This window comes from Engystomops pustulosus, chromosome 2 (assembly GCF_040894005.1).
Source record: "Engystomops pustulosus chromosome 2, aEngPut4.maternal, whole genome shotgun sequence".
Classification (NCBI taxonomy): domain Eukaryota; kingdom Metazoa; phylum Chordata; class Amphibia; order Anura; family Leptodactylidae; genus Engystomops; species Engystomops pustulosus.
In genome coordinates this window covers 68,924,222-68,940,721 of record NC_092412.1, presented here as the reverse complement: position 1 = coordinate 68,940,721, position 16,500 = coordinate 68,924,222, and the positions used below count along the sequence as shown (strand labels likewise).

The 16,500-nt window shown below is 40.0% G+C and overlaps 1 protein-coding gene across 2 annotated transcripts in view; it reads left to right on the top strand.

The window, feature by feature from the left end:
* Positions 1 to 16,500, top strand: part of RB1 (RB transcriptional corepressor 1) — a 90,844-nt gene that overhangs the window by 70,365 nt on the left and 3,979 nt on the right. For both annotated transcript variants that reach the window (XM_072135211.1, XM_072135210.1), the window contains 6 exons: positions 8,606 to 8,721; positions 11,510 to 11,637; positions 13,465 to 13,610; positions 14,994 to 15,098; positions 16,036 to 16,149; positions 16,250 to 16,416. In XM_072135211.1, coding sequence (XP_071991312.1) covers positions 8,606 to 8,721; positions 11,510 to 11,637; positions 13,465 to 13,610; positions 14,994 to 15,098; positions 16,036 to 16,149; positions 16,250 to 16,416 — 776 coding nt within the window. The remainder of the gene's footprint in view (positions 1 to 8,605; positions 8,722 to 11,509; positions 11,638 to 13,464; positions 13,611 to 14,993; positions 15,099 to 16,035; positions 16,150 to 16,249; positions 16,417 to 16,500) is intronic.

The following is a 16,500-nucleotide window of genomic DNA, read 5'->3' as shown; positions in this document are numbered from 1 at the left end:
ACCCCCTTTTATCACATAAGCTATCACACCCTTTTATCACATAACCCCCAGCTCCTGCAGTCTGTCTGCTCTGCTCACTCCATGCATCTGGTCCAGTCACAAGTTCCTATCTAAGATTAGGAAAGTGTGGGGCATTAGCATGTGTGTACATTTCTATATGTATACACACACACATAAACTGTATAGAATTTTTTTAACAGTTTGTCTGAAATCTCCATTGTGGGTAGTAGATTATATTGTGTAATAGTTAGCAAGCAGACTGCTGAAATCACAAAGAGCGGACATAGATAACACACAGGATTGTTTAGTCTGTTGGACTCCACATATCCTCATGTATCTGAGTATGTATTTTTGTGCACAATTTATTCTGAGGTTTTTAGATTAGATGTTTGCTGTCCTCCTTAGAAATAGCTGTATGGTTGTTTTTACAGCTCAGCTATAATCTGTTTGTGTGGATATAGTTTTTCTTTACATCTTTCTTCTAGTTTCTGAGACAGCTAATGCAAGTCTACTGGACAGACTTGCAGAGATGCTTTAAGTGTAAACCAAATGCATGAATTATTCAGCAAGTGCTCTCCTAAGGCTCCCTTCACACTGACGTATTCTTGACGTATAGAGCTCCTCACCCCTCCCCTCTCCATAGAGAGCTCAGCAGATGCTCCACAAAGCCTGACAGAAATAGGACCTGCTATATCTTTTGTGGCGTGGCCTAACGGCTCAGACTTGTTGCGGCCGGACACTATGCCCTTGTATTTTAACCCTCTTTAGCGGCTGTATGCTAGCTGCCGTTTTGGCACCTAGCTCTAGGCCGCCGTATACAGATATTACCAAAAAGAGAAAGAAGAGCATATAATGCTAAAACAGTCAAAGTTTATTGAGTACACTTTAAAAATAGAACATGTAAACAGAGTAGGTGGTTACAAGGCATGAAACATATAGGTGCTGGGCAGCGAATACAGATATAAAGTTATAAATTAGATGACATTCATAAAGTGCATAGTGCATAGCCAGAAAATGTAATGCATAGTGACACAAACATTGTTGCATAAAGATGGCAATGCAGCAGACACACACAATGCGCGATAAAGTGACAAATGTTACCTGATAGCGGATTATAGTACGACACAAGGGATAAGAAACTGTCCAGCACCTATTTTATAACTTAATATCTGTATTCGCTGCCCAGCACCTATATGTTTCATGCCTTGTAACCACCTACTCTGTGTACATGTTCTATTTTTAAAGTGTACTCAATAAACTTTGACTGTTTTAGCATTATATGCTCTTCTTTCTCTTTTTGGTAATGCCTGCTATTTTGAGCGTATGAGCCCTTTACCTCCTGTGCCCTGTTGCACCCTTGAGCGCTGTTTTGCCTATGTGCACTTCTAATTTTCAGCCCAAATTGTCTTTTATAGGTTTTGTGCATCGTATATAGATGTGTGCATGCAGCCTAATACAGAAAGGGGGAAGTGCCTTACCTGCCATTCATAAATACGGGCACAGATAATGATTCTGTAAGTGTTCCTTCAAAAGAAGTGTAGCATTGTTTCTGGCAAAGATTATTACTTTATTATTTGTGTTCTGCAACCACTGTAACAATGTGCAATTTGTTTATGAAACAATTTTGTGATTTGTTCATGTTATTGTCTTTGGCATATACAATCCTGGCAAGCGGTGGTTACCCGCTGTAACTGCGTGTCTTGTCACAAATTCAATGAAATACAAGATTTCCTGTTAGACAATATGTGGGCATCTCCTTCATCATAAAAAACCCAATAAAAAGTCTCCATTTATGGGTTGGCAATAAAGTCCTTTTGGCGACTGACATGTGCATTAAAACTGAAAGTGCTGTGGTTAGGAGCTGTGGCACGATCACACCAGGAAACCTCAGATGACGTGGAGATTGTGCAAGTAGAAACAGCTCGGCGACACATGTGCATTATTGTATTAGGTTGTTTATGTGGTTTTGAACTTAAGTAAAATGTGAAATGCTGGGCCTGTTGTTTGCTGTGGTATAGAGAAAAAAAAGAACATGTTACTCATTTTACTTGTCATTGACGGTATTACATTACGTATATAAATGTCATCGGGTTCCTGGTGCTGTTAATAACATAACACATTCTAAGCGCTATGGAATATGATGGCGATGTATAATTAAAGATTATTCTAATAAAAGATGGGTCATATGCCTGGCATAGACAGAAGAATACACATGAACTGAAGGGCCTTGCTGTGCCCTGTTATAGCTAATATGCAAAACCATAAAAATGGTTTCTCTATAATCACAGATTCATGGGAAACCAGAAATTATATTTTGAGAGTTTATGTAGCATCTGGACAATTCCATTTTTACACGTGGGGGATTTTGGCAGATGGTATTTTAAATCCGAATTTATGACTCCTAAGGTGAAATCTGTGGTAGATCTTCAGATGTGCAGTACATGTCATGTCTGCATCAAAGCATCATGATTTAGTATGGTTTGTGCCGTTGAAGATTCGGGGCCAATACAGTTCATATCATCTTAAACTAAGATCTGCATTACCATATTTAACTTTTTAACTTTTAGACAGCTGAAATTTTAACACACATGTAAAAGTTGTCATCTAACCACCTAATCGGTGAGGGTATTATGCCAGGGCCAATTGTCAAAGGATATGACGGTAAACACAGGAACTTTCTATGGTCTGGAACATCAGGAACAGAGTTATGTGCTGGGTTATCTTCGTGTACAGGAACACAGAAATAGAAAAGGGCAGTGTATGCATGACGAGATAACCTGACCACAATAAGGAAATCCCAGCTACCAGACTATACTATCATGGGTGTAGACATAGGCAACTAATCAGGGAAAAAGTCTGTCGCAACTAAGAACTATTTTCAAATGAAATATTAACTTTTAATTGTTATGGTTTTTGGAAGACCCCTATCAACTCGCCCTATGAGCACAGATTTTACCAGAGATGAGTCACATTTAGAAGCTGCAGGGGGAGCCTCCTTTCCTATACACCTATCTTCAGTATTATAGTACCTAGAAACATTTTGGTGTCATATTAAAGGTATAAATCTCATCTTTGTATCAGACTTGTGGTTCTGTGAGCTACAGAACCAGGGATACAGGTAGTTAAAGATCCAGTTCCTTCCTTTTTCTTTATCTGCAGCTCACAATTCCTTCTATGTCTTTAACTGCCTGTACTGTATCTCGGGTTATGTAGCTCACACAACCATATAATGTGAGCTGAAAGAGGAGTTCATCTCTTCAATAAGACGCCATAAGCATGGGTACAGTATAGGCCAGTGATGGCGAACCTTTTAGAGACCAAGTGCCCAAACTACAACTAAGACCCACTAATTTATCGCAAAGTGTCAATACAGAAATGTAATTAGTGACTTATACTCTGTGCTCTGTCACAGCTTTCATTCATATCAGCACACTGATGGACACCAATAAAGCAGAAAATAGAAGAAATTTGGATGATCATTGTAGCTTCCCTCCAGGGTCCCATAAACGGGAAGAATTGTCAGGGCCGGAGCAGGAGCTACAATGATAATACAGATCCATCCACATCCTCCCACTCCTCCAGTAGTCCCAGGCAGCCCTGTCACTTTAACATAGCTCTGTGCACAGCAAGTCCTGGGATGTCTGGGACTGCAGGAAGATACCTGGAGTTATCTCTGGTGATGGCCTGAGTGCCCACAGAGAGGGCTCTGAGTGCCACCTCTGGCACCCGTGCCATAGGTTCGCCACCACTGGTATAGGCCCTTAAAAAATGAACATAAGGACATCTAAAGTGCGCTTCCCGCACAGCATCTAAAAGTGCCTCTTCTCAGGTAATTTTCAAATAACTTTGAAGTATAAGAAATGCCCATAGCTGGAACAGAAGGGTACCATAGTTTCAAGTGTTTAATTCCATTGATCCCTCTCTCATGGGGGTAAAAAAAATGGAAAACATCAATACTAACCCAACAATTATTAAATGGACCCGTGATTACTTGAGGAATAGGCTGCAATATGTCCAAATGGGGGGGGGGGGGGACATAATAGTCAGCAGTTGAGGTGCACTGCAAGGCACTGTACTTTTCCCATTTCTTTCCACCCTATATACCTCAGTCTTTAGACACCAGTCAGATCTTTGCCACCACCATAAATTCACAGATGACTCAGTGATTATGCAATGTATCAAAGATGGGGATAATCTAATCATAAATGCAGAGAAAACCAAAGAAATGGCCATTGAGCCCGCATTATTATTATTTTTCTCCCATGATGAAATGTCTCTTATTATTCTGATATTTTCTATTCTATTTTTTCTGTTTTTCGTATTTATTGTAATTTTCTTGCCTGGAAAATTGATACAAATCAATAAAGTCGTATCATATAATATTTCATACCTAGCTTAGGGAGCTGGTAGTTTTTTTTTTTTTAAGGTTTTGGAGGTAGAAAATCTCCACTTGGGACATTAGATCTCACAGCAAATAATCTTTGGACTGTCAGCTTGATCTGTACAAGCAGAAAGAGAATAGACATGTCTAATGTACACTGATGTCAACGAGGGGTAAAAATCCATCTGTTGTGCAATCAAGGATAACATACACCATAACACTGAAATATGAACAGAGACGTAATTCATGTAAAGGAAAAGTTTACTGCGGACAGTGAGCTGAGGCAGATATGCTGTGACATAGTACAGCTCGCCTCTAACCAGCAGGGACTTGGATCACTTCCTGATGACCCATGAACTGTGGATATTACGGATAACTGAGAGAGTTGTTTTCACTTAGCAACTCCCATAATTTGGCGGTAGTGAAATTTTACAGGAGCATGTATCCCAATAAATTTTGGTTCAACTGCCATAAAATACCATATACAATAGGTATATGACTACTGTGTATAACACACCCTGATTACACATGGGCTTCCCTGGTTTACTGCATACTTCTTGTGTTGTAGGTTATATATGTCAGTTTGCTGATATATATGTCTGTATTCACTGGATCTGCCCCTGTCCTAAATTCCTTCTTGGATTCTGCAATATGTGGCAATGGACTTGCTCTGACATGAATGTAGACAAAGACATATTCTGTGCTCATAAAAACACAATGTCCCTATGCACTGTACTGTGTTTGGGAATATTTACCCAGTGATTGAGAGCAGAACTATTCTAGTTGCCCAGGGCAACCAGTCAGATTTTGGCTTTCATTTTCCCACAGCTGTTTATAAAAAGCAACTGTGCTCTGATTGGTTTCCATGGGCAACTAGAACTGTTTTACCTCAGATACTTCTGATAAATCTTCCCCATTGCATGTATTTGATAATATGTTTATAAAGTATTTTGTTTTGCCAATTTTATATATGCTGTGCACCTCCAAATGTTAAGTTTTTTTTTCTGTAATTACGGTAGTCATATTTAAGTAACCAGGTGAGCAGACATCTTACTCGCTTCCTTTGTGTAGGTTCAACATCTGTGTGTGAGAAACCATGAAGATCAGCTTGTTAGTGTCTGTTCATTTACCATTGTAAGGCAGGTTAATCATAGAGGTACTGAAATCCAGTTCTTCACACCATAATTGCATCAAAACTTCCACAAATGTAACAATTTTTGCAAATTTCAGTGAAGCATCTGAAACAAATTAATATTATAAAGTAAAAATAAACTAAAAAAATGTAATTTTTATTTATATATGACAGTAGTGAGGGCCCTACTCACAGGAGCTTACAATCTGTGAGGATGAAGGGGTGACACAGTAGGTGACAGCGCCTGTATAATGATCCAGCCTTATTTAAAAGGGATAAAATAATTACATTAATGCCGAGTGAACCCATTACCAGTCTATATTTACAGAGTACAATTGGCATGTGCAAATAGGACATATGGCAGTCACATAGGGGTTAAAAGACATAAAGCAACATAACAATAAGGGGGTTTTTCCCCATAATTAGTATACCGTAGTTTACAATATTCTTTATTATCAGCTACACTGTTCACTTCTACAGTAAAAGAGAAACGCATCAAAGGTTTGGCTTTGCTGTAATTTGTCATGCTATGTGTGTGTAATCTGTAGGCGCTATATAAATAAAGAATTATTATACAGATTATCTTCTTTATTCTGCCGTGCTCTTCCTTCATGGGCCATACTGCTTAGGCACAGCTATCACTCAGGAGGACTTGTGACCGAGCACTGATATAGAGATGATGTCCCGCGGTTCCATTCTGTGCTGGTGTACAGAGGGACCACATGTATTTTCAGTCTGTTACATCATGACATATTCCGTGAGAGCTATTATACTACTTCTGTATAAAATAGAGAACCATAAGGTTACGCAACAGTGTGTGTTTCTTTTTTAGTAACATGCAATATATATCTTGCGCTTACATTTGGTCTGTAGACCAGCTTTTATAGAACGGATCCTCATAGTTTTTCTCTGTGCTATGGGAAGTTTTGAAGCCAATTTTATCTGGAGCTTCTCAACTATGTTTTTATCTACCTGTATCAGCGGTTCTGTGGAACACAGAACCCCAAGCCTTATGTGGTTTAAAAGAAGAGATTAATTTTTAATTTGATACCAGAACCATAGTTCTAGGTGCAATATTAAAGATCAAGATAAGGACGCCTGAAGTGAAAAATATTTTTTATAGGTAACGAAAAAGTGGGTTTTAACGTGAAAGACAAAATGCTATTGTAGAAGGAGATTTCATACCTGACCTGAGTTTAGTGGTGAAAGCGCTCAGTTCCTTTAAGTGTTTGGTTGTTTATGTGCAGACCCAGGGATAACCCCATATTGTATAGTTTGGGACACTAATAAACCTTGTGGGTGGTTTATTGTCCTGAATAGCTCTGACATGTTCCCTGTAATGCAGTAGCCTCCAGTCAATTCACCTGAAAGTGTTACATTTACAAGAATTCCTGTAAATGTAATTGACTTCTGTGGGACATCTTTGGCATGCGAGCGGTATGGGAATGAATCCTGTGATCACTTTGTTGGTGTGGTTAGGTTCATTTAGCAATAGCATAGTTCTATACAAGTGCTCAAGCTTCACAAATGGAGATGGGTTTCCTTGTGCTTCTAGCTGTTTACTTCAATGGATATTGAAACTTTCTAAATACCCAACCAAATTACCATGCAAATTGTAGTGAAGAGCTTGAAAACAAAGGTGCATTGCTGCAGGTATCCCTTACAGTTTCTGGTAACATAGGGTTTAATGATGGATACAAAAGGTTTGCACGGCCATGCAGTTGTCATGTGGAGCTGGGGCACCATTCCTCTTGAGAAATAAGTAACAGGTCATTTCAGTATTACTTATGGAGAATTCCTCAAACAACGTTGTTAATGTATTGTCTTATGTCTAATGTCATGTGTTTTACATGGTAATAAAGAGTTTTACACCTCAAAGCAGTTTCTTATTTTACCGTAACGATTTAAAACACATTCCCCATTTATATTTATATGGGATTGGAAAAAGCTTAAATAAACTCGGCCTGGACATACAACCTCCCCCATGCCTGGCCGTATAAGGCTCTGCTGTGCTAATGGAGTGCGTAAGGTATAAGGTGACACACAGTACATGATTTGAGGTTGTTACACTAAATTTGATATGTGTTTCATGTTGGAGGTTGTCTTTTATTTTGGCTATCTTCTTTCAGGCTGATGCGCCAGAGTTTCTTACATTTTGGCGTCCCCATAGAAGTGCCTGGGGTTGGCTCCAATCCCTTTCCCCTCTGAAATAAGTATTTGTGTTATGGAGAATGCTTAGCTGACAGATCTCATGTGTATGCCGGCTGCCAAGCCTCCCCGGGTGTTTCTCTTTTAGAGAAAGTGAACAAGTCAACCATAGATATTTGATTGTATTTACAATGAGCTCATCTATGGCAACTGAGTTACTGTAAATACAGATCAGTGTGAATAACATCATAAATGACCCAATCAGGACTTAATCTACCTCTGAGTAAACATGGAAAGGTCTTACTTATGTTCCTTTACAAGTGCCAACATCTTCCCACCTCTCAGCAGGTCAGGCTTAATGATTTTCTTGTTTCTATCTGGCTTACTCTACTTTGAACTCATCTGAAGGTTTCCATCATAAATTTAGTATAACACAAGGTTCCTTGTGTGACCTTTCATTGACTGGAAACATGTTCCCATTTAAGAGCCGCTGTTATCAGATTTCTTCTATGTACTTTATACCCAAATGAGAACCGGACATTAGTCAGCTGCCTTTTTTTTTCTTTATTTGATCAGTTTATGTTCATTAAATAATATCCCGTGGCTATAACTCTTATAAAATCTGATGACTTTATTTCTAAACCAAAAATACATATCACATTAAGAGATGTTATCTGAAATGTTTAAGGTTTTTTTGTGCTTTGTATTGTTATGCATGTAGATTTGAGCTTATCCAGTGTGGATTTAGTTTGTTGAATAGAAAACACATAAAGACTTTGGGGCATTGTGCAAATCAGTGACTACAGACCAGCATTTCCATTACCACAATATATTTTCATAATCCGGACTTTACCTAATCTACAACTATTATAAATTTGTATTATTATTTAAAAACATTTATTGGGATATTCTTATCGTAATGTTTCCTTCTTTTTATCTTCTAGAATTCTCCTCTCTATGATTTGATCCGACAAAGTAGAGAGCGGGAGGGAGCAGATCACCCGGAAACATCAAGCACATTACAGCAGCCGCCACAACACAATCCTACTGCCGCTGACTTGTAAGTAGAAAATATATATTATAGTAATTTTTTTTTTTAGTAAGATAAATAGGCCGTAAGGATGGCCACTGAAAGGAAAAATAGCTACTGTATTTTTCGGACTATAAGGCGCACAAAAAATCCTTTAGAAATCAGAGGTGTGCCTTATAATCCAGTGCGCCTTATAATTGAACTGTACTAACAGACAACAGCTGCCTTGAACTGTGCCGAAGTCTGCCACCTGCTGGTCATTCATCCTTATAATCAAGTGCGCCTTATAATCCGGTGCGCCTTATATATGAACCTAGACGTCTTAGCAGGCATTTATTGATGGTGTGCCTTATAATCCGGTGCGCCTTGTAGTCCAAAAAATACGGTACTTGCTTTTATCCCTTTGCTTTGATATCAACTTTATCAGTTCTTTCTGCAGTTGACCCTTCTATGTGTTTGCAAAGACCATAGAAAACACTACCAGAAGCCACTCGACCAATCAGTAATTGGACCCATGATACACCCTCAACCGCTGATTTGTTAATTGGCTTCTCCTAGTGTTTTGGGGGACACAAAGCAATTCCAGTGCAACAGGTAAGTGACTGCTGTACATTTTATTGGTCTCCTTCAAGGGCCCTTTACGAAGAATTAGTTTTTACTGGAAAACGACTGTAAATCATGTAAAATTTTACTTCCGTTCAGAACCAAGAAGTGCTTTTTTTCCCACGAAGACAAGTTGGGGCCTATCCACAGGAGCCGTCTGCGGGGTTCTCAGCACTGAGACCCCCACTGATCAGCAAGAAAATAGGCCCGTAAATAGGGCCTAACTTGTCTTTGTGGGAAAACCCCTTTAACCCTTTTTATCCCCATGCGATACAAGGCCTTAAGTCCCACATGCATGGTACCACTTTAGCCTATCAGTGACAGAGGTCAGATGCCATATACAGGCCGGGCTGCATACAGCTGTTAAGCCTTGATTGGCCGCAGCAGTCACATGCTGGCTGCAGCACATCTGTAAGTGCACATTAATCGGAAACAGTCACCACAATTTACTTACCCACAATTACTATCATGTTATGTGGAGCTCTGCCCACACATGCCACCCAGACTTTGGTTTTACATTCCAACTTCTCCATACATACCAAAACATTACTTTTAGAAATATGCAAATGAAACTAAAGTGCGTTGGGATGTTCCCAAATTTCCTCAGGGCTCCGGCTCCACAGCAATAACAATGCCCCTTGCTACAATATCGCTGCCTAGCACCTTCTCTCATTCAGCTCTCCTTCAGCTACATCACTCTTGGATTTAGCAATTTGTGGAATAATCTCTGTCTCAAATATTCCCCCTAAAAGCACTTCAGTCTCATTTGAATATTTCGAAGGTAAAGTTTTGGCATTGAAGATGCAGCTGGACAATAAAAACAAAGGCATAGGTGACATGAGTGGGCACAGCCCTACAACACATAGTTCTGGTAGATAAATCATGGTGATGGTTTCCATTAAATATTAATAAATATTTGGTGGCAATAATTCTGACCTGGTGTTAGGGATGTTATTTATTGGCAGATCTGGCCCTTTATAACATTATAGGATAAAATGTATTGTTGGAGTTACAGTAATGAAGGGAACCTGTCACCAGATTAAACTTCATCCCCTACCTGAGGGGACTAGTATTGTCCTTTCTAGAATTCCCTCTTTTTTATGGGAAATCTCATCCATTTACCTATAGAAAAAACGAACAAATATGACTCAACTAAACCAAGTTTAGTGGTTGTAGGTTGTACCTTTTGTTTATGGCACTAAAACATGTTTTTGTGTCATATTAAATATAAAAATCTCATCTTATCAGTTTCAGCTTACAGCTCTGTGATCAACAGAACTGGACATACAGGCAGTTAGAAATTTGTCTGGAACTGGATCTTTAACTGCAGCTCACATTTCCCACTATGTCTTTATCTGTCTGTATTTCCACTTCTGTAGCTCAAAAAGCCATAAGTCTTATGTTATCTGAAAGGTGAAATCTGTATCTTTAATATGACACAAAAAGCATGTTTGGTAATACAAAACAGAAGATACAGAAGGGTATTCTGCAGTGACACCCCCCCCCTGCAACAACTAAACTTGACTTATCTGATGTGAAAAGTGTGATGTGAAGAAACATATTTGCCTGACTTTGGGGATATTTTACTTAAAAGAGGGAATTTAGGAAGGACATTTCATACCCTACCTGAGGGGGCTGGTAGTTTAGTGAGCTAAAACCTGGTGTCAGATTCCTTTAAAGAGGAACTGTCACCTCTAAAAACTGCACTAGGAACTGCTTACTAAAGTAAGCAGCTCCTAGTGCTACAGTATATGCCGCAGTGTTACACTGCTAGCATTATCGGTAACCTCTGATAACGCTAACAAACAATGCAGCACTGTACAATTGAAAATGCCGGACTGCGCTGTAAGCGTTCGGACATATTCATTCGTAGGCGCTGCCTCTCCCCCGGACCACTCCTCCTACTCCGTAAGCCGGGGGTGACTACCGAACTTCACGTGGCAGTGACCACCCCCAATCACGCCCTCTCATGAATACACCCAACCGCAGTCCAGCATTTTCAATTGTTTCCAATAACGCTGGCAGTGTAACACTGCGGCATATACTGTAGCACTAGGAGCTGCTTACTCTAGAGGTGACAGGTCCTCTTTAGTCTATGATCAGTCCTTTATTCATCTGCCCATGTTAATCGACATTTTTGTTATGTTAATTGCTAGTATGTTTTCTTTGAAGGCTAAATACAATGATGTATTAATATTTGTTTTCATTCTCTCAGGTACCTCTCACCTTCCAGAAATCTGCACAAGTGTCCGGCACCTAGCGCACCCATTACAAATGGTCAGGGCCCACCTACCTCCCAACCCCAGCAAAGATCTACCTCACTTTCTGTTTTCTATAAAAAAGGTAACAAACTTATCAGAACAGAACGTGAAAGGTCTGTGCTTGTGCTCTAAAGAGAACTGGCACGGGTTATAATACGCTTCCAGCCTTGGCAGGACAAAGGCGGATATATTAGGAGGCTGGAGCCTCTAGATGTATCGGGAGGGGCGGGGTTAACATCACAACATTTGCCAGTGCAGGATAAATGCCCCTTTGATGCGTAAATACTGATACATCTTTTACAGACTGATTTGGCAAGCTCTGTGCAGCGCTGCTGAATATGTTGGCACTATATAAATAATAATTATTATTACCTGTACAGGCGGTCCCCTACTTAAGGACACCCGACTTAAAGACAACCCCTAGTTACAGACAGACCCCTCTGACCTCTGGTGAAGCTCTCTGGATGCTTTGCTATAGTCCCAGATTGCAATAATCAACTGTAAGGTGTCTGTAATGAAGATTTATTGATAATCCTTGGTCCCATTACAGCAAAAAATGTTTAAACTCCAATTGTCACTGGGGCCAAAGTTTTTTTTTGTCTGGATCTACAATTATAAAATATACAGTTTCGACTTACATATAAATTCAACTTAAGAACAAACCTCCGGACCCTATTTTGTACGTAACACGGGGATTGCCTGTATATGTAAAATGTATAAATACATTAACCAGCATATAACATGACAGAGCTCTGCCTTATTCATAAAAGTTGTGTGAAACAATGTATTGCCAGATATTAGCTTTGAGACCGATTCTTATGTTTTGGTTATTTCTCGCTTGGAGAATTGCTCAAGTTATAATCTTGAAATGTTGCCTTAATGATTGTTTATAACGGAAGTTTTGTGGATTAATGTCACATGACTTCAATTAAAATGATTTACCCTTTTCTTCTCATTTATATGCCTGCTAATTCTATGCATGCAGATGGTCCTAATAGTAATTGGGACCTATCTCTCCATACACACTAAAACATGGAGGGCTCTGGATCAACAATAAGACCACCCCCATGACATTGTAAGACATACAAAGATCAGAGGTTGAAGTGTATAAAATACAAGTTATATTGAATATTATCTCAGTTATGTACAATTATCACATTATGTACAATCTGCTCAGCTCCTCCTGCTCTATAACATGCTGCCTGCAGATAGCACATTATGTACAATCTGCTCAGCTCCTCCTGCTCTATAACATGCTGCCTGCAGATAGCACATTATGTACAATCTGCTCAGCTCCTCCTGCTCTATAACATGCTGCCTGCAGATAGGACATTATGTACAATCTGCTCAGCTCCTCCTGCTCTATAACATGCTGCCTGCAGATAGGACATTATGTACAATCTGCTCAGCTCCTCCTGCTCTATAACATGCTACCTGCAGATAGGACACTATGTACAATCTGCTCAGCTCCTCCTGCTCTATAACATGCTGCCTGCAGATAGGACATTATGTACAATCTGCTCAGCTCCTCCTGCTCTATAACATGCTGCCTGCAGATAGGACATTATGTACAATCTGCTCAGCTCCTCCTGCTCTATAACATGCTTCCTGCAGATAGGACACTATGTACAATCTGCTTAGCTCCTCCTGCTCTATAACATGCTGCCTGCAGATAGGACACTATGTACAATCTGCTCAGCTCCTCCTGCTCTATAACATGCTGCCTGCAGATAGGACATTATGTACAATCTGCTCAGCTCCTCCTGCTCTATAACATGCTGCCTGCAGATAGGACACTATGTACAATCTGCTCAGCTCCTCCTGCTCTATAACATGCTGCCTGCAGATAGGACACTATATATAATCTGCTTAGCTCCGTCTGATTTACATTTTATATTGTGTTGTTTAGTGTACCGCCTGGCATACCTCCGACTACAGAGCCTATGCAACAGTCTCCTATCTGACCATCCAGAGCTCGAGCAGATCATCTGGACACTTTTCCAGCACACATTACAACATGAATATGAACTGATGAAGGACCGTCACTTAGACCAGGTAATGACTACTCTTGTCCGTCTAGTCTTTTGAGGAGAATATACTATGTACCGTATATGCTTGAGTATAAGCCGACCCGAGTATAAGCCGAGACCCCTAATTTCAACACAAAAAAACTGGGAAAACCTATTGACTCGAGTATAAGCCGAGGGTGGAAAATGTATTGGTCACAGCCTCCCAGTATAAATTCTCCCTTCCAGCCTGGCCAGCCCCTGTAGCTTACAGCCTGGCCAGCCCCTGTAGCTTACAGCCTGGCCAGCCCCTGTAGCTTACAGCCTGGCCAGCCCCTGTAGCTTACAGCCTGGCCAGCCCCTGTAGCTTACAGCCTGGCCAGCCCCTGTAGCTTACAGCCTGGCCAGCCCCTGTAGCTTACAGCCTGGCCAGCCCCTGTAGCTTACAGCCTGGCCAGCCCCTGTAGCTTACAGCCTGGCCATCCCCTGTAGTAGGAAAAAAAAATAACACTGTACTCACCTTTTGATGTCCCCCGTGGGTCCTCTTCTGTCTCAGACAGAAGAGGACCTACGGGTGACGTCAGAAAGGCGAGTTTTGACTTTATTTTTTTTAGTTTACTCGAGTGTAAGCCGAGTTAGGGGTTTTGAGCATAAATTTTGTGTTGAAAAAGTAGGCTTATACGCGAGTATATATGGTAATAAACAAAACATTTATAGCTCAACAGTCTTTTTGTTCAGTTCAATGTAATATCTATTCAAGTTTATACAAACTACTATTTCAGAAAATTTCTGATACGTGTTAGCTATCCAGTGGTATATTTATGACTCTCATAGTGCGCGCCTGCTATAGCCGGCAACTGCTACTGTAGCAGACATCCTGCTGTCCACCCCACATCACCGCCACACTCTGTATACAAACAGAGGCCGATACCGCAGCTGAGTGGGAGCTGTTATTTTTATACCCCCAAAGGCTTATATGAAAATTTTTGGAACCCAGACAACGCCTTTAAGCATCATTCAAGCAGTAGGTATCAGGATAAATGCTAAAATAGAGAAGCCCTCGCCATGTGAGAGAAAATTACAACTTTTGTCTTCCCTCTACTCTCTTGCCTACAATAGAAATGTTTGTTTATGGATACTATGCAACTTAGTGGTGTTCAGTGGGCTGGAAATAAATGGAGACCTTTGGTGTTGGTTACACAAACATATTCAATTACAGAAGAAAAAAAATTGAAGATCTCATGTAGAGATAGACGGCAAAAGAAGAGCAGATGAGAGGCAGACCGACAAGCGACGTACCATGATATTGCACATAGGAAATTTTAATTTTTGCTGATGGTCCTTTTTCAGATATTTTCAGGATGCCATGTTACAAAATCTTTCACAAGTTATTTGCCATAATCCAATATCTTACTTTTTTCTTTCTTTTAAGATTATGATGTGCTCCATGTATGGAATTTGTAAAGCTAAAAACATTGATCTCAGGTTTAAGACTATCGTAACTGCATACAAGCAGCTAACAAACACTAACCAAGAGGTAAGTGACTCAATGCAGCTACAGCTGTAAATGAAATTGATGCTGTATTCTAAGGATAGACATCCTCACAGGATTGTTTTGGGTTCGACACCTAGCACATCCAGGGATGTGATGCACATAACCAGCAACAATGAGATTTGGACCCCAACAATCTGATAATAAGGATGTATTATATGGACTATTTTAGCTGTAAAACCCCTTTAATTTATTTCAATGAAGTTATTTGCGTGCATAGTCCACGTGAACATTGGTTCTGTCCATCTGCTGTTGCTGAATCTGTTGATTCAGAGGATGGAGCACAGAAAATTCTTTTCTATGAGCTCAAACACATGGCAACGATTTCCATATCATGTGTGGTCCGCCTGCCCAAAACTTAGAGCATGGCCTATTCCTGCCCATGCTTGTGTCTTGGGCATTATTTATTGCTCTCAATGTTATATTAATGGAAACTTCACACCTTGCAAGTGCTGTGTTCCTTGTTCTGATTACATTACATAAAGGAAATGCTTAGGGTGCGGCCACGTGTACCGCTACAAGTGCTGCACTAGGGTACGGGGACGGGTCTCGGCCCGATCACGTATGCATTTCTATGGAAACGTATGCAATCGGTAAACGGAACCCGGTGTCTTGCATTGTTTTAGTGGGTTCTGATTACTGATCGCTTGCGTTTCCATAGAAACACATACACGTTTCGGCTCAGGCCCACCCCATGTAAATGCAGCGCTAGCGGTTCATGTGACCACACCTTCAGTAAAAGACCCTATTTACAAAAAAAATAGATAACATAGAACAGAAGCACAACACTTCCTTTTACTTCCTTACTACCTGAAAAGTCCATTATTTGCAAAGAATGGGGGAATCACCACCATTATCTTATATCTTTGCTATTTCCTTTACAAAAATTCACTTAAATTAATTACCTTTTTCCTTTTTGCAGACCTTTAAGCATGTATTGATCCGTGAAGGGCAGCACGACTCTATCATAGTCTTCTATAACCTGGTCTTCATGCAGAAGCTGAAAAGCAATATTTTACAATATGCATCACCAAGGGTAAGATCACAATGGGGTATTGGATTGTGATAATATATTACAGTCTGATATTTGCTATTGTTCAGCTAACATTTTCTTTTTCTTCTACTTTTTATTTCAGCCTCCAACTTTATCGCCAATTCCTCAAATCCCAAAAAGTCCCTACAGATTTCCAAATTCCCCATTAAAAATTCCTGGGGGAAATAACATTTATGTTTCCCCTTTAAGAAGTCCATACAAGTCGTCTGATGGATTGCTTTCACCATCAAAACTCACTCCTAGAACAAGGTTCGATACATAGATATGAATATATAAGCTGTTCTTAGATATTTGTCATCTGGCTACTTTATATTTGTGAGAGCTTGAGCTGGA